General features: G+C 49.4%; 1 protein-coding gene across 1 annotated transcript; it reads left to right on the top strand.

Moving 5' to 3' along the window:
* The first annotated feature begins 245 nt into the window (after positions 1-245).
* COG4 (component of oligomeric golgi complex 4) lies at positions 246-14,334 on the top strand. Its single transcript, XM_057376470.1, has 19 exons — positions 246-419; positions 898-980; positions 1,659-1,773; positions 2,651-2,825; positions 3,417-3,610; positions 4,056-4,161; positions 5,244-5,401; positions 5,977-6,035; positions 7,452-7,585; positions 8,094-8,212; positions 8,559-8,725; positions 9,333-9,498; positions 10,167-10,229; positions 10,692-10,808; positions 12,388-12,480; positions 12,789-12,872; positions 13,167-13,268; positions 13,636-13,764; positions 13,976-14,334. The coding sequence occupies exons 1-19, from the start codon at positions 273-275 to the stop codon at positions 14,108-14,110; spliced, it is 2,346 nt and encodes a 781-aa protein (XP_057232453.1). The 5' UTR covers positions 246-272; the 3' UTR covers positions 14,111-14,334.
* Positions 14,335-14,538: the final 204 nt, after the last annotated feature.

Raw genomic sequence — 14,538 nt, 5'->3', positions numbered from 1 at the left:
CTTTCTACTGCTCCGGCGCGCGCGCGTGCGCGCCGTGCAGGGAGGGCAGGCTGCCCAAAGCGGTGCCTGAATAATTACGGAGCTATGGCAGCTGTTCCCTGCACCAAGAGTCCCCCCAAAAAACCTYCAGCCGCCTTCTRGCATAGAGATGCGGAGGRGCGTTAGCTTCTCTGGCTGCCGGGKGGACACGAGTGGTGCCAARGCTCAGGCACCGCTTTGGACAGCCCCGCCGGGCCTCACGGCGGTACSGGCCGCGTCAGCTGCGCCCCAAGATGGCGGCGGCCACGGCGCCGGGACCGAAGGCGCTGCCGGGGGAAAGCGGCGGACCCGCCGCCTCCGCCCTGTCCATGGAGCGCATCCAGTCGCTGACCGACCTGGCGGACYTGGAGGCCGCCTACAGCCGGCTGTGTGAGGAGGAGGTGCGTGGGGCCGGGCACGGGAGGCAGCGGGGCCCCGGAGAGAGGATGCCTCGCTGTCACTGTGCYCCTCATTGCTGGATACTCTCTAGGGATGTTTAGTATGGAATCAGCCACCCCTGGGGCCCGGCCGGGGGTCGGTGTCGCCTCCGCGGATCCCTGAATCGCGAGCATCCTGGAGATTCTGGACTCTCATACCCTAGAAGCCCGGCTAGGGGAGGAGTTTGTGGGTTATCTAACTTAAAAGTGGTGTGATGAGGATTATAAACCCCATGCTTTCAAATGGCAAAACCATGAAGATTTAGAGGATTAAAACGAGACCTTAGGAAAGATTTATTTATCATGTGAGGCATTGAAAGCACTAATGCCTTGCTAGCTCTATCCAAGCTCCTTGGCTTGTCATAAATTGCTGACCTGCAGGAGAGCTGAAGTCACATAATACTTCATTCATCTTTTCTTTTTTTTTTTTTTTTTTCCCCAGAAAGTCGTGCAGGAAGAGCTGGATGCCCTCCTGGAGCAGCAAAGCACTATAGAGAACAAGATGGTTGCTCTTCATCGCATGGGGTTAGTGATTCCCACACCCTCCCCTTCCTTCTCCTTGCTGCATGACCCAGATATTCYTTTCAGTGTTGGAGGGGAAGCACATCCATTGTCAGAAAATGTCAGACCTTAAATCTGTTTGTGGTAGGGAACAGCAGCTGGATCCTCATCCTCAGGTGCCCAGCTCTTCTCAGCAGCACTGACAGCTGTGCCCTCACCCAAACTGACCCATTTTGGTATAAGCTGAGCTTTTTGAAAGTCACCTCACAGACTGCCAGGTTTCAGCAGAAAGGCTTGGATCAGTTGTTTGTGTCAGGTTGTCTACAGATGTGAACAAATATTACCACCTGTTCATGGTGAACTTTGTGCAGGCAGCTGGAAAGTCATCTTAAGTGGCCTTGTGTCTRGTAGATGCTCRGAGAACAGGTTTACAGACTTCACCTCCACTTCAGATGAGGAGAATGTTATAAAGGCCCAGTRGTTTGTTCATGCCATGTGTGGTAGCAAGGCACAGTCGATCTGTGCAGCCTCTCCCAAAGCAATCAGTTCCTTCCTCCTGCTTTGCTCCCAGAGGAAGGGAGTGAAATGAGAGAGAATGTTATGACAGGGCCAGCTGTGTTTGGAGGAAAAGCCATCCTGCTGTTGCACACTATCAGGCTGGGTAATGTGTGCATCTCACGCTCAGTTCACGTGTGTTCCCAGCCCCAATCTGCAGCTGATCGAGGGGGATGCCCAGCAGCTGGCAGGGATGATCACCTTCACCTGCAACCTGGCTGAGAATGTCAGCAGTAAAGTCCGTCAGCTCGACCTTGCCAAGGTAACTGGACTGAGGGAGGCTGGGATTTGTCACCACCAAGCTGTGTGTTCTGTGCTCACAGCACAGCAGGTGTGTCCTTCCTTTAGTGGGCACGTGGGCTGGAAACTGCTTTGTTCTTTATTTTAGCTATGTCCTTCTGGGCTCCTGGATATTGCATGGTGCAAGAATAAATATAGAATAAATATAGAATAAATATAGAATAAATATAGAATAAATATAGAATAAATATAGAATCATCGAATGGTTTGGGCTGGAAGGGAGCTTAAAGCTCATCTCATTCCCAACTCTCCTGCTGTGGACAGGGACACTTTTCACTAGCACCAGGGTGCTCAGAGCCCCATCCAGTCTGGCCTTGAACACTTCCAGGGATGCTCCTGTRTATAGCAGGTGGTTCTCCAGCATCCACATCTGTAAACATAGCTCCTGGTAGAATACCCTGAATAAGGTGAGGGYAGTACTCACTGGTGCTCTTGCCAAYGCAGCACTGAGGACAGCAGAGATGGTCCACGTGACCCAGGCCAGGTCAGGAATCTGGGCTGTTCTATTCCTTGTCCAGGGACAGGCTGAGGGGTGCTGATGCCTGCACTCAGCACATCTGGTCATGTCGAACAGATAACATGTGGTGGTGTCTGTGGTCTCTGCYTGTTTGTTACAGAGGAGTGTGGCCTCTGATTTGACAAATGCCATTCCTCTTGTGGAGCCAGTGGTCTTAGGACTTTTTAAGTAGTGTGGGATTTTTGCTTACGTAGTAGTTTTATTGTGTAGAGAAGTATTGTTTCAGGCTATTTCTTTTCTCCCCCCTCCTACTGTCTTGTCACAATTCCCTTTCCCTGCCCCATCCTGCAGCTGGAAGCATTACTGGTTGCCTTTCTTGCAGAACCGACTCTATCAGGCCATTCAGAGAGCTGATGACATCCTTGACCTGAAGTTCTGCATGGATGGAGTTCAGACAGCCTTGAGAAATGAAGACTATGAACAAGCAGCAGCTCATATCCATCGYTATCTGTCTCTGGACAAGTCAGTGATTGAGCTCAGTCGTCAGGGCAAGGAAGGTAAGCACTGTTTGTGAGGAGATGCTGATGARAAACCTTTCCAGAGGCTGCTCATTTCCCATGGTACATAGCCTCAGCCCAACAGACAAATTAGAAGATCTAATGCAGGCCACTGATCTTAGTATTTTATAGACTGACTTAGAGGAGAATGTTTYTGAAGTGTTATTTCATCAGAATTATCATTAATTGAAAGGAAAATTCCTGGCACATGGCTATAATAGTGTTTCAGGTGCTAACAAAGGGAAGGACAAAATGTTCAGACCAGAAGAAGTGAGGGAGAAGGCTCTGTCAAGGAGAATTGTTCTCCTGTTACAGTGTGCTACCAAGCAGAGCAACTGGAAAAGGAGTAAATTGCCAGATTCCTAAGAGGAAAATCCCAGTCAATGTGTTGTCATCCTCCATGCAAAATCRCAACATTAGATCACACACAAACCTGTTTGTCTTTGCCTGTAGAAGAATTCCAGTGTGTCTTCTGCCTTYTCAGCTTGGGGCTGCACAGTGCTGGTCTCTCTCCTAGGAAAAAAATAGTGTTTGGTACAGTACTAACATTGTATTGTCTCTTTTCCCTTTATTTTCTCTCCTCCTGGCCAGGGGGCATAATTGATGCTAACCTGAAGCTCCTGCAGGAAGCAGAACAGCGTCTGAAGACAATTGTTACAGAGAAATTTGACACAGCTATGAAGCAGGGAGACCTGCCCCAGGTGGAACGGTTCTTCAAGATCTTTCCTCTGCTAGGCTTACATGAAGAAGGGCTGAGCAAGTTCTCTGAGTACCTCTGCAAGCAGGTAACAGGCCCTGTGAAACCCAGGGGAAAAGCAAAACGCTGTCTTTGTCAACAGATGTTGTGGAAGGAGATTTTGATGGTGGCTTGTTAATCTTATAAAATAGCACTGCCCTTTTTAATGTTTTTCTCTGCATTTGCATGCTGGGATGGGCTTTCTGGTGTSTGAATACAGATCCCAGGGGTGTCCAACTTCTCCTTCTGTGTCTTGCTCTCTGCACTTGCTTAAAGCTCATACAATGAGTGTGGAAAGGGAAGAACAAGTTTCTGCCTTTCCATTAGCCTTGAGTTTTCCGCAAGAGAGGACAGGATTCCTGTTCAAAAGAGGAACAATGGCAATTGCTCTTGCATTAGGAAGGCCAGTGAAAGCTCTCTAGAGTAAGGACAGAGGACCTGTGGGATGAAGAATACCTTGGGGTGTTCACCTGACTGGTCCTGTTGTCATGCAGGTGGCCAACAAAGCAGAAGAGAACCTGCAGTTGGTGATGGGGACAGACATGAGTGACCGTCGAGCTGCTGTTATCTTTGCAGACACCCTGACACTTCTCTTTGAAGGTAATGKTCCTTTCCTCTTTCCTGATTGATTGAGAATAGTCCATGATGAGACTGTCCATCAATTTAAATGCTTTTAATTTAAGCTCACAAAATGCCTCATTCCCCTTTGAGCTACAGACGTGTCACACTCGAGGGGTGGGGATGCAACTACCAGGATTTATTCCAGCCAGGAGAGGGCATCATAATAAGCTGGTTTTCCTGTGTACATCTTGCACCAACACAAAGTGGATTTGCAAAGGATTTGTTGGCTTCCTCCAGGAATCAAACTCTTCCTTTTCTTTGCATCCTCAAACAAATGGGTATTCCCTGGAGGTTTCTTYGGACTTGCAGCTCTCCAGACAAACAAATCAGATCCCTTAGGGATGAGCAGCTGTTGGTGCCTCAAGGCCTGGCTCTTAAGAAGCACCGTAGGAGCTTGAAAGGAGAGAAGGAAGGGAGGGAAGGGGATATGAATGYTCTGTGGGAATGTTGCCAGAGACAGTAATTGAGATCCCATCGTGATTAACCACCTTCTCTATGAAATCTGCTCTAATTCCAGGCTGTACCACTGCCAAGTTACTCTCCCAGCCTGGCACCAACAGAGCTTTCTTGGCAGTAGTGTCAGAAGAGGGGGAGTGTTGCTAACTTTGGGAGTAAAGCATTTGGGAGAATAAAGCAATATTGTAGACACACTTCCTTGGAGATGAGCTTTTCCTCCAAGGAGTTCTCGCCTCCTTGTTAATGTTTGCTCTCTGCAGCAGGTGTGTGCCCAAGAGCCATCCCTAGGCTGATTTTYCCCTGTAACCTGGCAGGTGCTGAAAGCTGAGACTGGGTTTGGGTGGCTCTTGAGTCCCTTGCCAGGTTTAGCTCGTGTGGCTTTGTCCTGGGGAAGCTTCATACCATATATCTTGCTGGGCTGAAGGAAAGCTGGCACAGAGGGCATGGCAGAAGTTCTAATTAGGGACAGAGAGATGGCTTCTGCTCCAGGAGATTTGCCCTCTTTACCTGTGGAGTGAATGATCCTTGGTTAGGTCTGGTCTGTGGACTTGTGTGGCTCTGCTGCCCTGGAAGCTGCTGGTTGAGTCTCTCCCTTTTCTCCACAGGGATTGCTCGCATTGTGGAGACCCACCAGCCCATTGTGGAGACCTACTATGGGCCTGGGAGGCTCTACACCCTCATCAAGCACCTGCAGGTGGAGTGTGACCGGCAGGTAGAGAAGGTGGTGGACAAGTTCATCAAGGAGAGGGACTATCACAGGCAGGTAAGAGCAGTGTGAGGGTGCCTGATGCAGCCAGCTGTGCCCTTCATCCAGCTTGCCCTCCATCCAGCTCTGTGGGCTCCCACTGCCATAGAGGCAAAGAGTTTGAGTGTATTGAGAGAAACTTTGCTTTATATTTGCCCTGATAGCTGAAGGGGTTTGGCCTGTAGCTGTGCTTTCTGGGGCAGAGGATTCACTGGGAGCATGGTAAATGCATCCTGGGCACTCTTTGCTGTGCAGGTTTGTAGGGTGATTTCTGTACACCTTCTCCACTCTCTTGTTCCTGCTTAGATGCAGGGCTGCTGTAACTCTCATGGTCACATACCTTGGTGCCTCTGGTCAAATCCCATCCCACCACCCTGCCTGGTAGGATGAGCTCTGCCTTGGAGGAGGAGGTGAACTGATGTGGTTCCCTTCTCTGGCAATGCTTCCTGCAAAGCATTCCTATCACCCCTAGTGAGTAAGCACTTCCCTAGGCTTCAGAGTAAGCACTTCCCTAGGCTTCAGCACGAGAAGTGGCTGGTAACTCCAAGTCATCAGCAAAGACTGATGATTCCCCCTTTCTTTTGTGATTGCAGTTCCAGCAAGTCCAGAATAGCATGATGAGAAGTTCYTCTGCAGAGAAGATTGAACCAAGGTACAAAGAAAAACTCTTTATGCTCTCTAACCTTTCACTCTTGAGTTGTTATTAACACTACTTAGCATTTAGATAACTCTCCCAGTCTTCCAGAAGCTTTGTTCCTATTGACTCATAAAATCCAATTGTTCGGTGCCCTTCACTGCCCTTCTATAAAGGAAGCTTCTGTAATGGGGTTTTATTTTGCTTAGTCATTACCTCTAAGCCTTGGCTCGAAGCATTCCTGGAGGGCTGGCAATATCACTGCACATGAAGGACTGAGACCTTAAACTGCCTGTGCCYACAACCCTTTCATGGCCAGAGTACMGTCCTTGGAGGCCAMAAAATGAGCAGCTCCCTGGGCAGACAATTTGTGACAGAATCAGGAATAAATTTTTGGGTCTTATTTAATCTACACTACTGCTGCAGCAGCTCTGTACCATCAGTTTCTTGATAATGAACCACAGTGTTTTCAATCTCCCTCTTCTCCTTTTTAATGTAAATATTTACATAATCCTTAAGCAAGGCCTTTTGAAAGTGCACCCAGCCCTTCTGGGACTGCCTGACTTACAAACATGCCTTGAAAGAAAACTTATGTTCCTCAAGGAAGATCTGTCTGTGAGCCTGCATAATTATTATTTCAGCAGTAATATCCAGTTACTATTTGCTTTGAGTAACTCTGCATGCATCCCAGTTTTCTGATATTTTTCTTTATCACCTGTAAAATAAAGATGATGTTCTCCCACTTGTGCACCATGAAGCTTCAAGCAGGATTTGTAAAATTCTATGCACACTGATGAAAAAGCTGATGTGTCAGTCTTTTTTTCATAGTCATCTCTGATCTCAACACTATGCTTTGCATTGTAACATGCCTTTTTTGTCTCACATTTCCTGAGCTGTTGAGCTTAAACAGATTCTTCTTCAGCGAAACACATGAAACTGTGCACAAAAGCACATATGTGGAGATGGCAGGGACCAGGCATTTCTAACACTGGCAACATGAAATTATAGCAAAACTGAGGTAGGAAAGGACTGATGAAGATCTTTAGTCAAACCTCCCACTCAAAACAGGGCTCATTTTGAAGTTACATCAGTTTGCTTTGAGTCTTGCAGTCCTTACCACTGCTTTTGATGTGGATGTCCTCATATCTGTGGAGGAAAAAGTGGGGGAGTGTTGCTAAATCTTGGAGTAGAGCTTGTGAGAAAAAAGCAATATTGTAAAGATATTTCCTTGGAGATGATTTTGGGGGCTATTTTGATTGTGTGTGTGTGCATTCTTTCACTACCAGTTACTCTACTGAGCTTTGCCACTCGATGGCACAGATGGAAAGGGGCAGGATAGATCTCATAGTAAGAGAACAGAGGACACACTACTGAATTAAATTAGTGCCTCTCCCTTTGTAGTCTTGCTGTCTTGATTCTTGCTGTTTCTTCCAGGGAGCTTGACCCTATTTTAACCGAAGTCACTCTGATGAAYGCTCGCAGTGAACTCTACTTGAGGTTCATCAAGAGACGAGTAATAGCTGATTTTGAGGTGGGGGATGCCATGGCCTCAGAAGAGGTAAAGCAAGGTAACACCTTGAGTACCAGTATGCATAGGCTCTGCTCATCAAAGCCAGAAATGGAGATATACCTGAGTTAGTGGCAGAGCAGAGYGACACAGAGTCTGCAAAGACACTTTGGGAGCACTCTGGAAGATAATTGTGTAGCCCGGCCTTCCTGTTTTCAGCACTGGTTGTTCCCTGTAACAGGGAAAAATTAAGAATTACTGTAGAATATAATAAACTGAAGTSCCCAAAGAGAGGGAGAGTCATTTGGTCACTGCAGGCACAAATCCTAAGGTTGGAGACCCTGGATAAACAGGCTTAAGTACTCTGTATAGCTCTGGAAATCACTTTTGTCACCTGTGAAATCCAGCTGAGCAATTTCAGCTCCACTGTTAAAGCTTGTGATTTGTTCCAGGTTGGGCTTGGCAGGTGTTTGTCCATTGGGTACCCACGAGACAGGCAGCAAGGGGACTTGGTGAAGCTGCCTCCTGGCCCTGGGTCCCTGCTGATGATTCTCTCTTGTGTTCCACAGAGCATCAAAAATACCTGGACAAGCTCCTCAACAACTGTCTGTTGAGCTGCACCATGCAGGAGCTCATTGGCTACTACATCACCATGGAGGAATACTTCATGAGGGAGACTGTCAACAAGGTAGGGGAAAACCTCTTCGATGATTCTTTGTGTGTGCTCCTCGGTCCTCTGGTGAGCATCCCAAGGGAGAGATGCCATATGCATACATGGCATGTCTACAGTTGTTGGGAAAGGCTTTTGTTTCCCTTAGTCTTGAAAAGTAAGTGGTTAATTCTGAACTTTGGCTCCAGACATAGCCCAGGTATCTTCCAGGTCTGTGGGCTACTGCAAACTAGTCTGAGTGGTGCCAGCCACACAGGGCACAGTTCCACTCAGGGTGAAGGGGGCAGACAGGCAGTTTGGTCTCAGCACTGCTGGGGTGGCATTGCTCACGGAGCTCAGGGCACTGAGACAGCTTTCTTTGCAGGCTGTTGCCATGGATAGCTACGAGAAGGGCCAGCTCACCTCCAGCATGGTGGATGATGTGTTTTATATAGTGAAGAAATGCATTGGGCGTGCTCTGTCCAGCTCCAGCATAGACTGTCTCTGTGCTATGATCAACCACTCCACCACTGAACTGGAGTCTGACTTCAGGTAATGAAGATACACCAGGTTCATTGTAACGTGCCTCCACCTCATGTTCTGCAAACATTGTTGTCAGATAGTCTTCCTTGTGCTCTTTGACAACCTCTGGCTTGTCATCTCCATGGAAGATGCTCGTAGGAAGCAGTGGCAGGTGTGGGAAGCTGGATCTGGGCATCTTCCCTCACAGTAGTGGTGATCCACCTGTAGGACAAATAGGAAAAGGAACCTCATGGCCCAAAATCCCTATGAGATGGAGCTGCCTTGTAGCACTGGGTCCTACCCTGCTTGAGGGTACACCCCATGTTGTTCTCTGGGTTGCTTAATGACTCAGGGTGAGATTGCAGAAATTGTCCTGCTGTTTTTCATTCCAGTGTGAGAATGGGGAACTGTGACTGAAGACAGCAGGCAACTGCAGGCAGGATATTAGGGTTGAGTTTTCCTTTCAGCCTTCAGATGCTGTCAGGAGATATTTGCCAGCCTTTTTTTGTCCCTGTGAAGTTCCACTTACCTTGTTCAGATCACAGCTCAGACAGTGCTGTCCCCTGGCACAGAGCATTATTCTGTTGTTGCTTGCAGTTATTTGCTCTAAACCCTGGTGTGTTCTGCTTGCCCACAGAGAGGTTCTATACAACAAGCTGAAGCAGGGCTTCCCAGCTACGACCTTCCAGGATTTCCAGAGAGGAGTGACCAGTGCTGTGAACATCATGCACAGCAGTCTGCAGCAGGGCAAGTTCGACACCAAAGGCATTGAAAGCACCGACGAGGCCAAGCAGTCCTTTCTGGTGGGTTTGGTGGCTGTTCTGGTGTAGAATGAGTTGGGGTGGGGAGAAAGACAATGGGAACAGGATTGGTGTGACTGTTGTGTTCAGAGAACTTGAAAACCTGTTCATGTGTGGTGGGGGCTGGCCTTTGGATGTCTGGTCAATGCTGCTGCCTCACCTCATGTTTGTAGAGCTTCCACACCAGACCTGTGATTCCCTGAGTGCCTCTTGGACTGCTGTGATGACAGTTCCTTCCAGGCTGGGRAAGAGTCTGTGCTCTTTTGAGATGTCCACCAATCCTGTGTTTCATAGGCTCTGCACAGAGGTGGAGGGGGAGCATCTCATCCACACCTTCCTCCAGATAATGAAGTCCTGGCCCCAACARAAAGTTGGGGGTACATTATGGCTTCCATCCATCACCAACAAGTGGGGCTTCACTGCAAATCCCATGGACAGGATGACGAGGAAAGGAAGTAAACTGCCTTGAAYTCTGCTAGCTGGGGGTTCAGCACATGTGCTCAGTTGCTTCATGCTCCTTGGTGAATCTGCAGTGCTTTGATCTCACAGTAGCAACCCTGTCCCTTAACTACTTGCATTTCAGTCCATAGTGATTGGTGTAAATGTAYGGATTTGGGGATGAGGTGCTGGGAAATTCCATCTAATCCAGCTTGGGTTTGCTTTTTTTTCAGGTGACCTTAAACAATGTAGAAGTCTGCAGTGAAAACATCATGACCCTAAAGAAGACTTTGGAGGTGCGGTCTGTATTCTTTACTGGCTTTTCCWGAATCAAATTTGCAATATCCTCCCTTGGCAGGGATGGGGGGTGTAAAGTAAACCATCTGGACTTTGATATGCCTGAATTCCTGAGGTCTTTGCCCTCCAGCCTTAGGGAAGCAATTTTGAGCTGGCAGAGCAATTTCCGGCTGATGATAGCAGCCAGAAATACCTGTTCCTCCAGCCTGACCAACCTGGTGCAGGAATACCATGTGCATCAGGGAGAGTCTGGAGTTCTCTGTTGCAGAGCAACAATCCCTGGCTTCCTTTCTTGCTGCCCTCTCTATCCCCAGCTGGAGCCAGCAGCCTCTGTCTTTGTAGGAGCAAACGTTGAGCTCTTGTCCTAGCCCCCACACTGGAGGGCAGCCAGAGCTTGGCAACATGAAGGGATGAAAACTGGTTATTAATTTGCAGCTTGCTCATGSATCTCTTCCTTACAGAGTGACTGCAGCAAGCTGCTTAGCCAAGGATTCGGGGGTGAGCAAGCACAGGCCAAGATTGAGAGCTGCCTCTCGGACATGGCTGCTGTCTCCAACAAATTCCGTGACCTGCTGCAGGTGAGGGTCTCTCTGAGTTACTCCTGCCTTCCARTGCTGGCTGCTGGTGTCTTCAGGGACAACTGTGGCAGGAATCACTTCAGCCCAGGGCTGGGCCATGTCTGACTCCAGGAGTGCTCCGGGGTAGGGTGCAGGAGGGAGCTTTGAGGCACGGAAACAACCCCAGCCCATTTACACAGCCACACCAGCTGGCAGCTGCATAAAAAGCACTGGAAGCTGCAGAGCCAGAAGGAATGTTGCTTCATTTCTCTTCACTCAGCATGGAGTTGCAGTTGGTTCAGCAGTTTTGGGAGAAGAAATATTAATAGCATTTCCATCTCCTCCATTCTCCCTCGTGGCACAGCACATTGTCAAGTTGTCTGCAGCCTCACTAAGTAATGCTGAAGACAGACTGTTGGTAGAGAAGAGCTGCTCTTTTCTCAGGTTTCTCCTTCTTTCCCAAATGCAAATACTGYTCAGCAGGGAGCAGAAGACTCTCTGCCTAAATCCAGTCTCCTGTGACATGCTGGGGCCTGCTGTTGTAAAATTTCACAGTTTCTAACAGGGAGAGAAGCAGGAAGACCTAGTACCTCCTGTGGAAMGCAAGCAAGCAAAGGAGAATATTTTGAACCGGGTTTGCCTTTGTACTTCACAGAGGGGCCAGGCTATTTTTTATTTGGTTTTGCAGTTTAGGGCAGGCAAATGCCTTCAGTTCAGCACTGCCAGCAAACCCTCCTGGGGACTGTGGTCAATATCGAAACCAAAGAGCTCATCAACAAGGAGTGAAACTCTCCAGTCTGGCTCTAGTGCGGTTGTAAAAGTGGTTGCAAAGCAATCCAGAGGCTGAGCAGGAAGCTCCTGTGCTGCCTGAGTCACACACACATTGAATTTGCCTCAGAAAAGGACAATTGCCAGCAGGGCCTGCTCAGAAATGCCAGTTTTAGTAAAAAACTTCCATCAAATGCCAGCCAGAATCGGTACCGACATAGTTTCATGCTGAGCGAGCTTTCGTGACACCTTGCTGAGCCAAAGWGGGGTGGCTGGCAGGGGAGGGCTTTGAGAGCTCTCATCACAGGGGACAGAACAGCCTTTGCTGACAGCCTGCTGCTCAGGGGAGATGGCATGTGCTGGGGTTATGATTAATTCAAGRAACTAACTGTGGTTGCAGCTTTTATCCTCCTTTTAGATTCTCCTACTGAGCTAAGCTGCTCTGGAGGTGGGAGTTGAGTTCAGTCACAGTGCCCTGGCTGRTGCTGAGTAGAAAAGCTGCAGTTTGTGTTTTTTCCTACCCCACGTGCCTCGCTCCTGACAGGAGATCTGTAGCTGTGTGGGATGGGGTGGAGAAGCACAAGCCCTTCAGACCAGGCTACAGTTCAGCACAACRGCAGTTTCTGGGCCAACATCCTTTCTCCTCTTGTTGTCGTGGCATTCTCAGAGCCTTCCGGTACCGGAAGAGTGTGGGATCTGGGACTCCTGGGTTCAGTTTCCTGTGCAAGTCTGTGGGTCAATTTTCCCAGCTAAGAATGGAAAGCAGCACTAAGAGAGCCTGATTGTTAAGATTTTGTGCCTCACTGTACTCTATTCTTGCCGTCTCCCTCAGGAAGGTCTCAATGAGCTCAACAGCACTGCCATCAAACCSCAGGTGAAGCCCTGGATCAACCTGTTCCTCTCTGTCTCCCACAACATCGAGGAGGTGAGGCTCAGTGTTCTCTGCTTCCAGCTGTAGTTGGGCACTCTCCATCCTCTGCTCAGCAGCACAGTCAGACCAACCACTGTTTCCTTCCCCTCTGTTATCTGCTGTTTCCTTGGCACAGAGCATCAGTAAAATACCCTTCCCTTGCTCTGCAGCCAAGCCTAGAAAGGGACATTTGGCTAGAGAGGTGCTTGAGAAAACAGAAAGGAAGTGCTGCTTCAGGAGGGACCTCCCTTCTTGTCCTCTGGGCCGTTGGCTGTGGTTTACCTCAGGCCACATAAACAACCCTTTCTGCATTTCWCTGTCAGGAGGAGTTCAGCGACTATGAGGCCAATGATCCCTGGGTCCAGCAGTTCATCGTCAATCTGGAACAGCAGATGACAGAGTTCAAGGTGAGACAAGGACATGGCAGCCTGCCAGGCTCTGGTCAGACCTCTATGTGGCATCCTCCAGCTCTTTCCTTGCTCGGCAAGCAGAGGTGTCCTCCAGTGCCTTGCAGGGCTCTTAGGGATTCACTCACCCCCTTCTGCAATTCTCAAAGCCTGCTTGCAGGCCCTACATACCTGGATCAAYTCTGTGGTGTTCTCCACTTGCCAAGCCTGCAAGTCCTTATTTGTAAGCTCTGCTTGCCTTGGGACCTCTGCTCAGTTTTTCCTGACAAGAATGACACATGTTTCTGCTTCCAGGCTGGACTGTCTCCAGTGATTTATGATACCCTCACTGGTCTTATGACCAGTCTCATTGCCATTGAACTGGAGAAAGTGCTGCTCAAATCCACCTTCAGCAGGGTAAGCAAAACGTTCCTCTGCCTTGTAGTCTGGCTTGACTGCAAACCCTCAGTAAAGGATGGGGCAGGGCAGAGGCAAATGTTACCCTCAAGGAAGCTCTGCAACCACCAGTGACCCACTTAGGGGCATCTTTACATTAGCACCCACAGGGAGAGGGTGGGTTTTGTGATGGGACTGAGAACTACCACCAATAAACGGGGCTGGGTTTTAAGGTGGGTCTGAACATACTTAAACATGTAATAAATGGTCTGACTGGGACCCTCCTGCTCAGAGACCTCCCCCTGCCTCTCTCTGACTTTTAAATGGTGTCTTGACACAACTCCTGGGTCTGCTTGGAGAGTTAACAGATCTCCCTTGGTGCCTGCAGCTCGGCGGTCTGCAGTTCGACAAGGAGCTGCGGTCCCTCATTGCCTATCTCACCACAGTCACCACCTGGACTATCCGTGACAAGTTTGCCCGTCTTTCCCAGATGGCCACCATCCTCAACCTGGAAAGGGTGAGCTGCACTTGGTCTGCTTCAGCTGGGGCATTGTGGGAGCACCAGCTGCACTGCATGTGGCTTTACTGAGCTCGCCCAGAGCTCGTCACCCCTACAGGGTGTGGAAAAGCTGGAAAAGTTGCCCCATATCTGATGGTGCTTGAGTTCAAACTTACCTGTGAGGGCAGCTTGTGCTGAGTCATTCTCTACAGCTCCCCTCTTTTTGCAGGTGACAGAGATCCTGGATTACTGGGGTCCAAACTCGGGYCCGCTCACCTGGCGCCTCACTCCCGCCGAGGTCCGGCAGGTGCTGGCTCTGCGCATCGATTTCCGCAGTGAGGATATCAAGAGACTGCGCCTTTAGTGGGGTGGTGCTTGGATCAGCACCRTGCTGGAGCTAAGGGCAGGAAGGTTGTAGTCCTGGAGCCTGCCCAGATCCTGCCCTGGGGCTGGCTGTGAGGTGGTGTGGGGATGGGATGGTGTCTGCCCTTCTGCTTGCGTTCCTTGGAGCAGAGGGCTTTCCTGGGCCCGACAAGAAGAGCTGCCATCCTTTTGTGGGAGCAGAAACAAGGCACCAGAGGAATCTGTCATGCTATTTCTCAGAACACAGGCCAGCGCCAGCTTCTGACTCCCTGTGCTCTGCTGCCCTGCAGAAGGCCACAGGCCAGGACAGGTGGGGCTGGTGTGGCTCAAATGTGGGTCTACTACTGCTGTTGSGTTCCCTCTGTGCCCCCAGTGTAAGGGTCAGCTACTGGAGTCACAAATGCTGAGCCCTGGCTCTCTCGTGATGGT

The sequence above is a fragment of the Malurus melanocephalus genome, unplaced genomic scaffold (genome assembly GCF_030028575.1).
Source record: "Malurus melanocephalus ecotype Western Australia unplaced genomic scaffold, MMel_1.1 scaffold_279, whole genome shotgun sequence".
NCBI lineage: Eukaryota > Metazoa > Chordata > Aves > Passeriformes > Maluridae > Malurus > Malurus melanocephalus.
The sequence above is the reverse complement of the archived record's forward strand: the minus strand, read 5'-3'. Positions and strand labels throughout refer to the sequence as shown.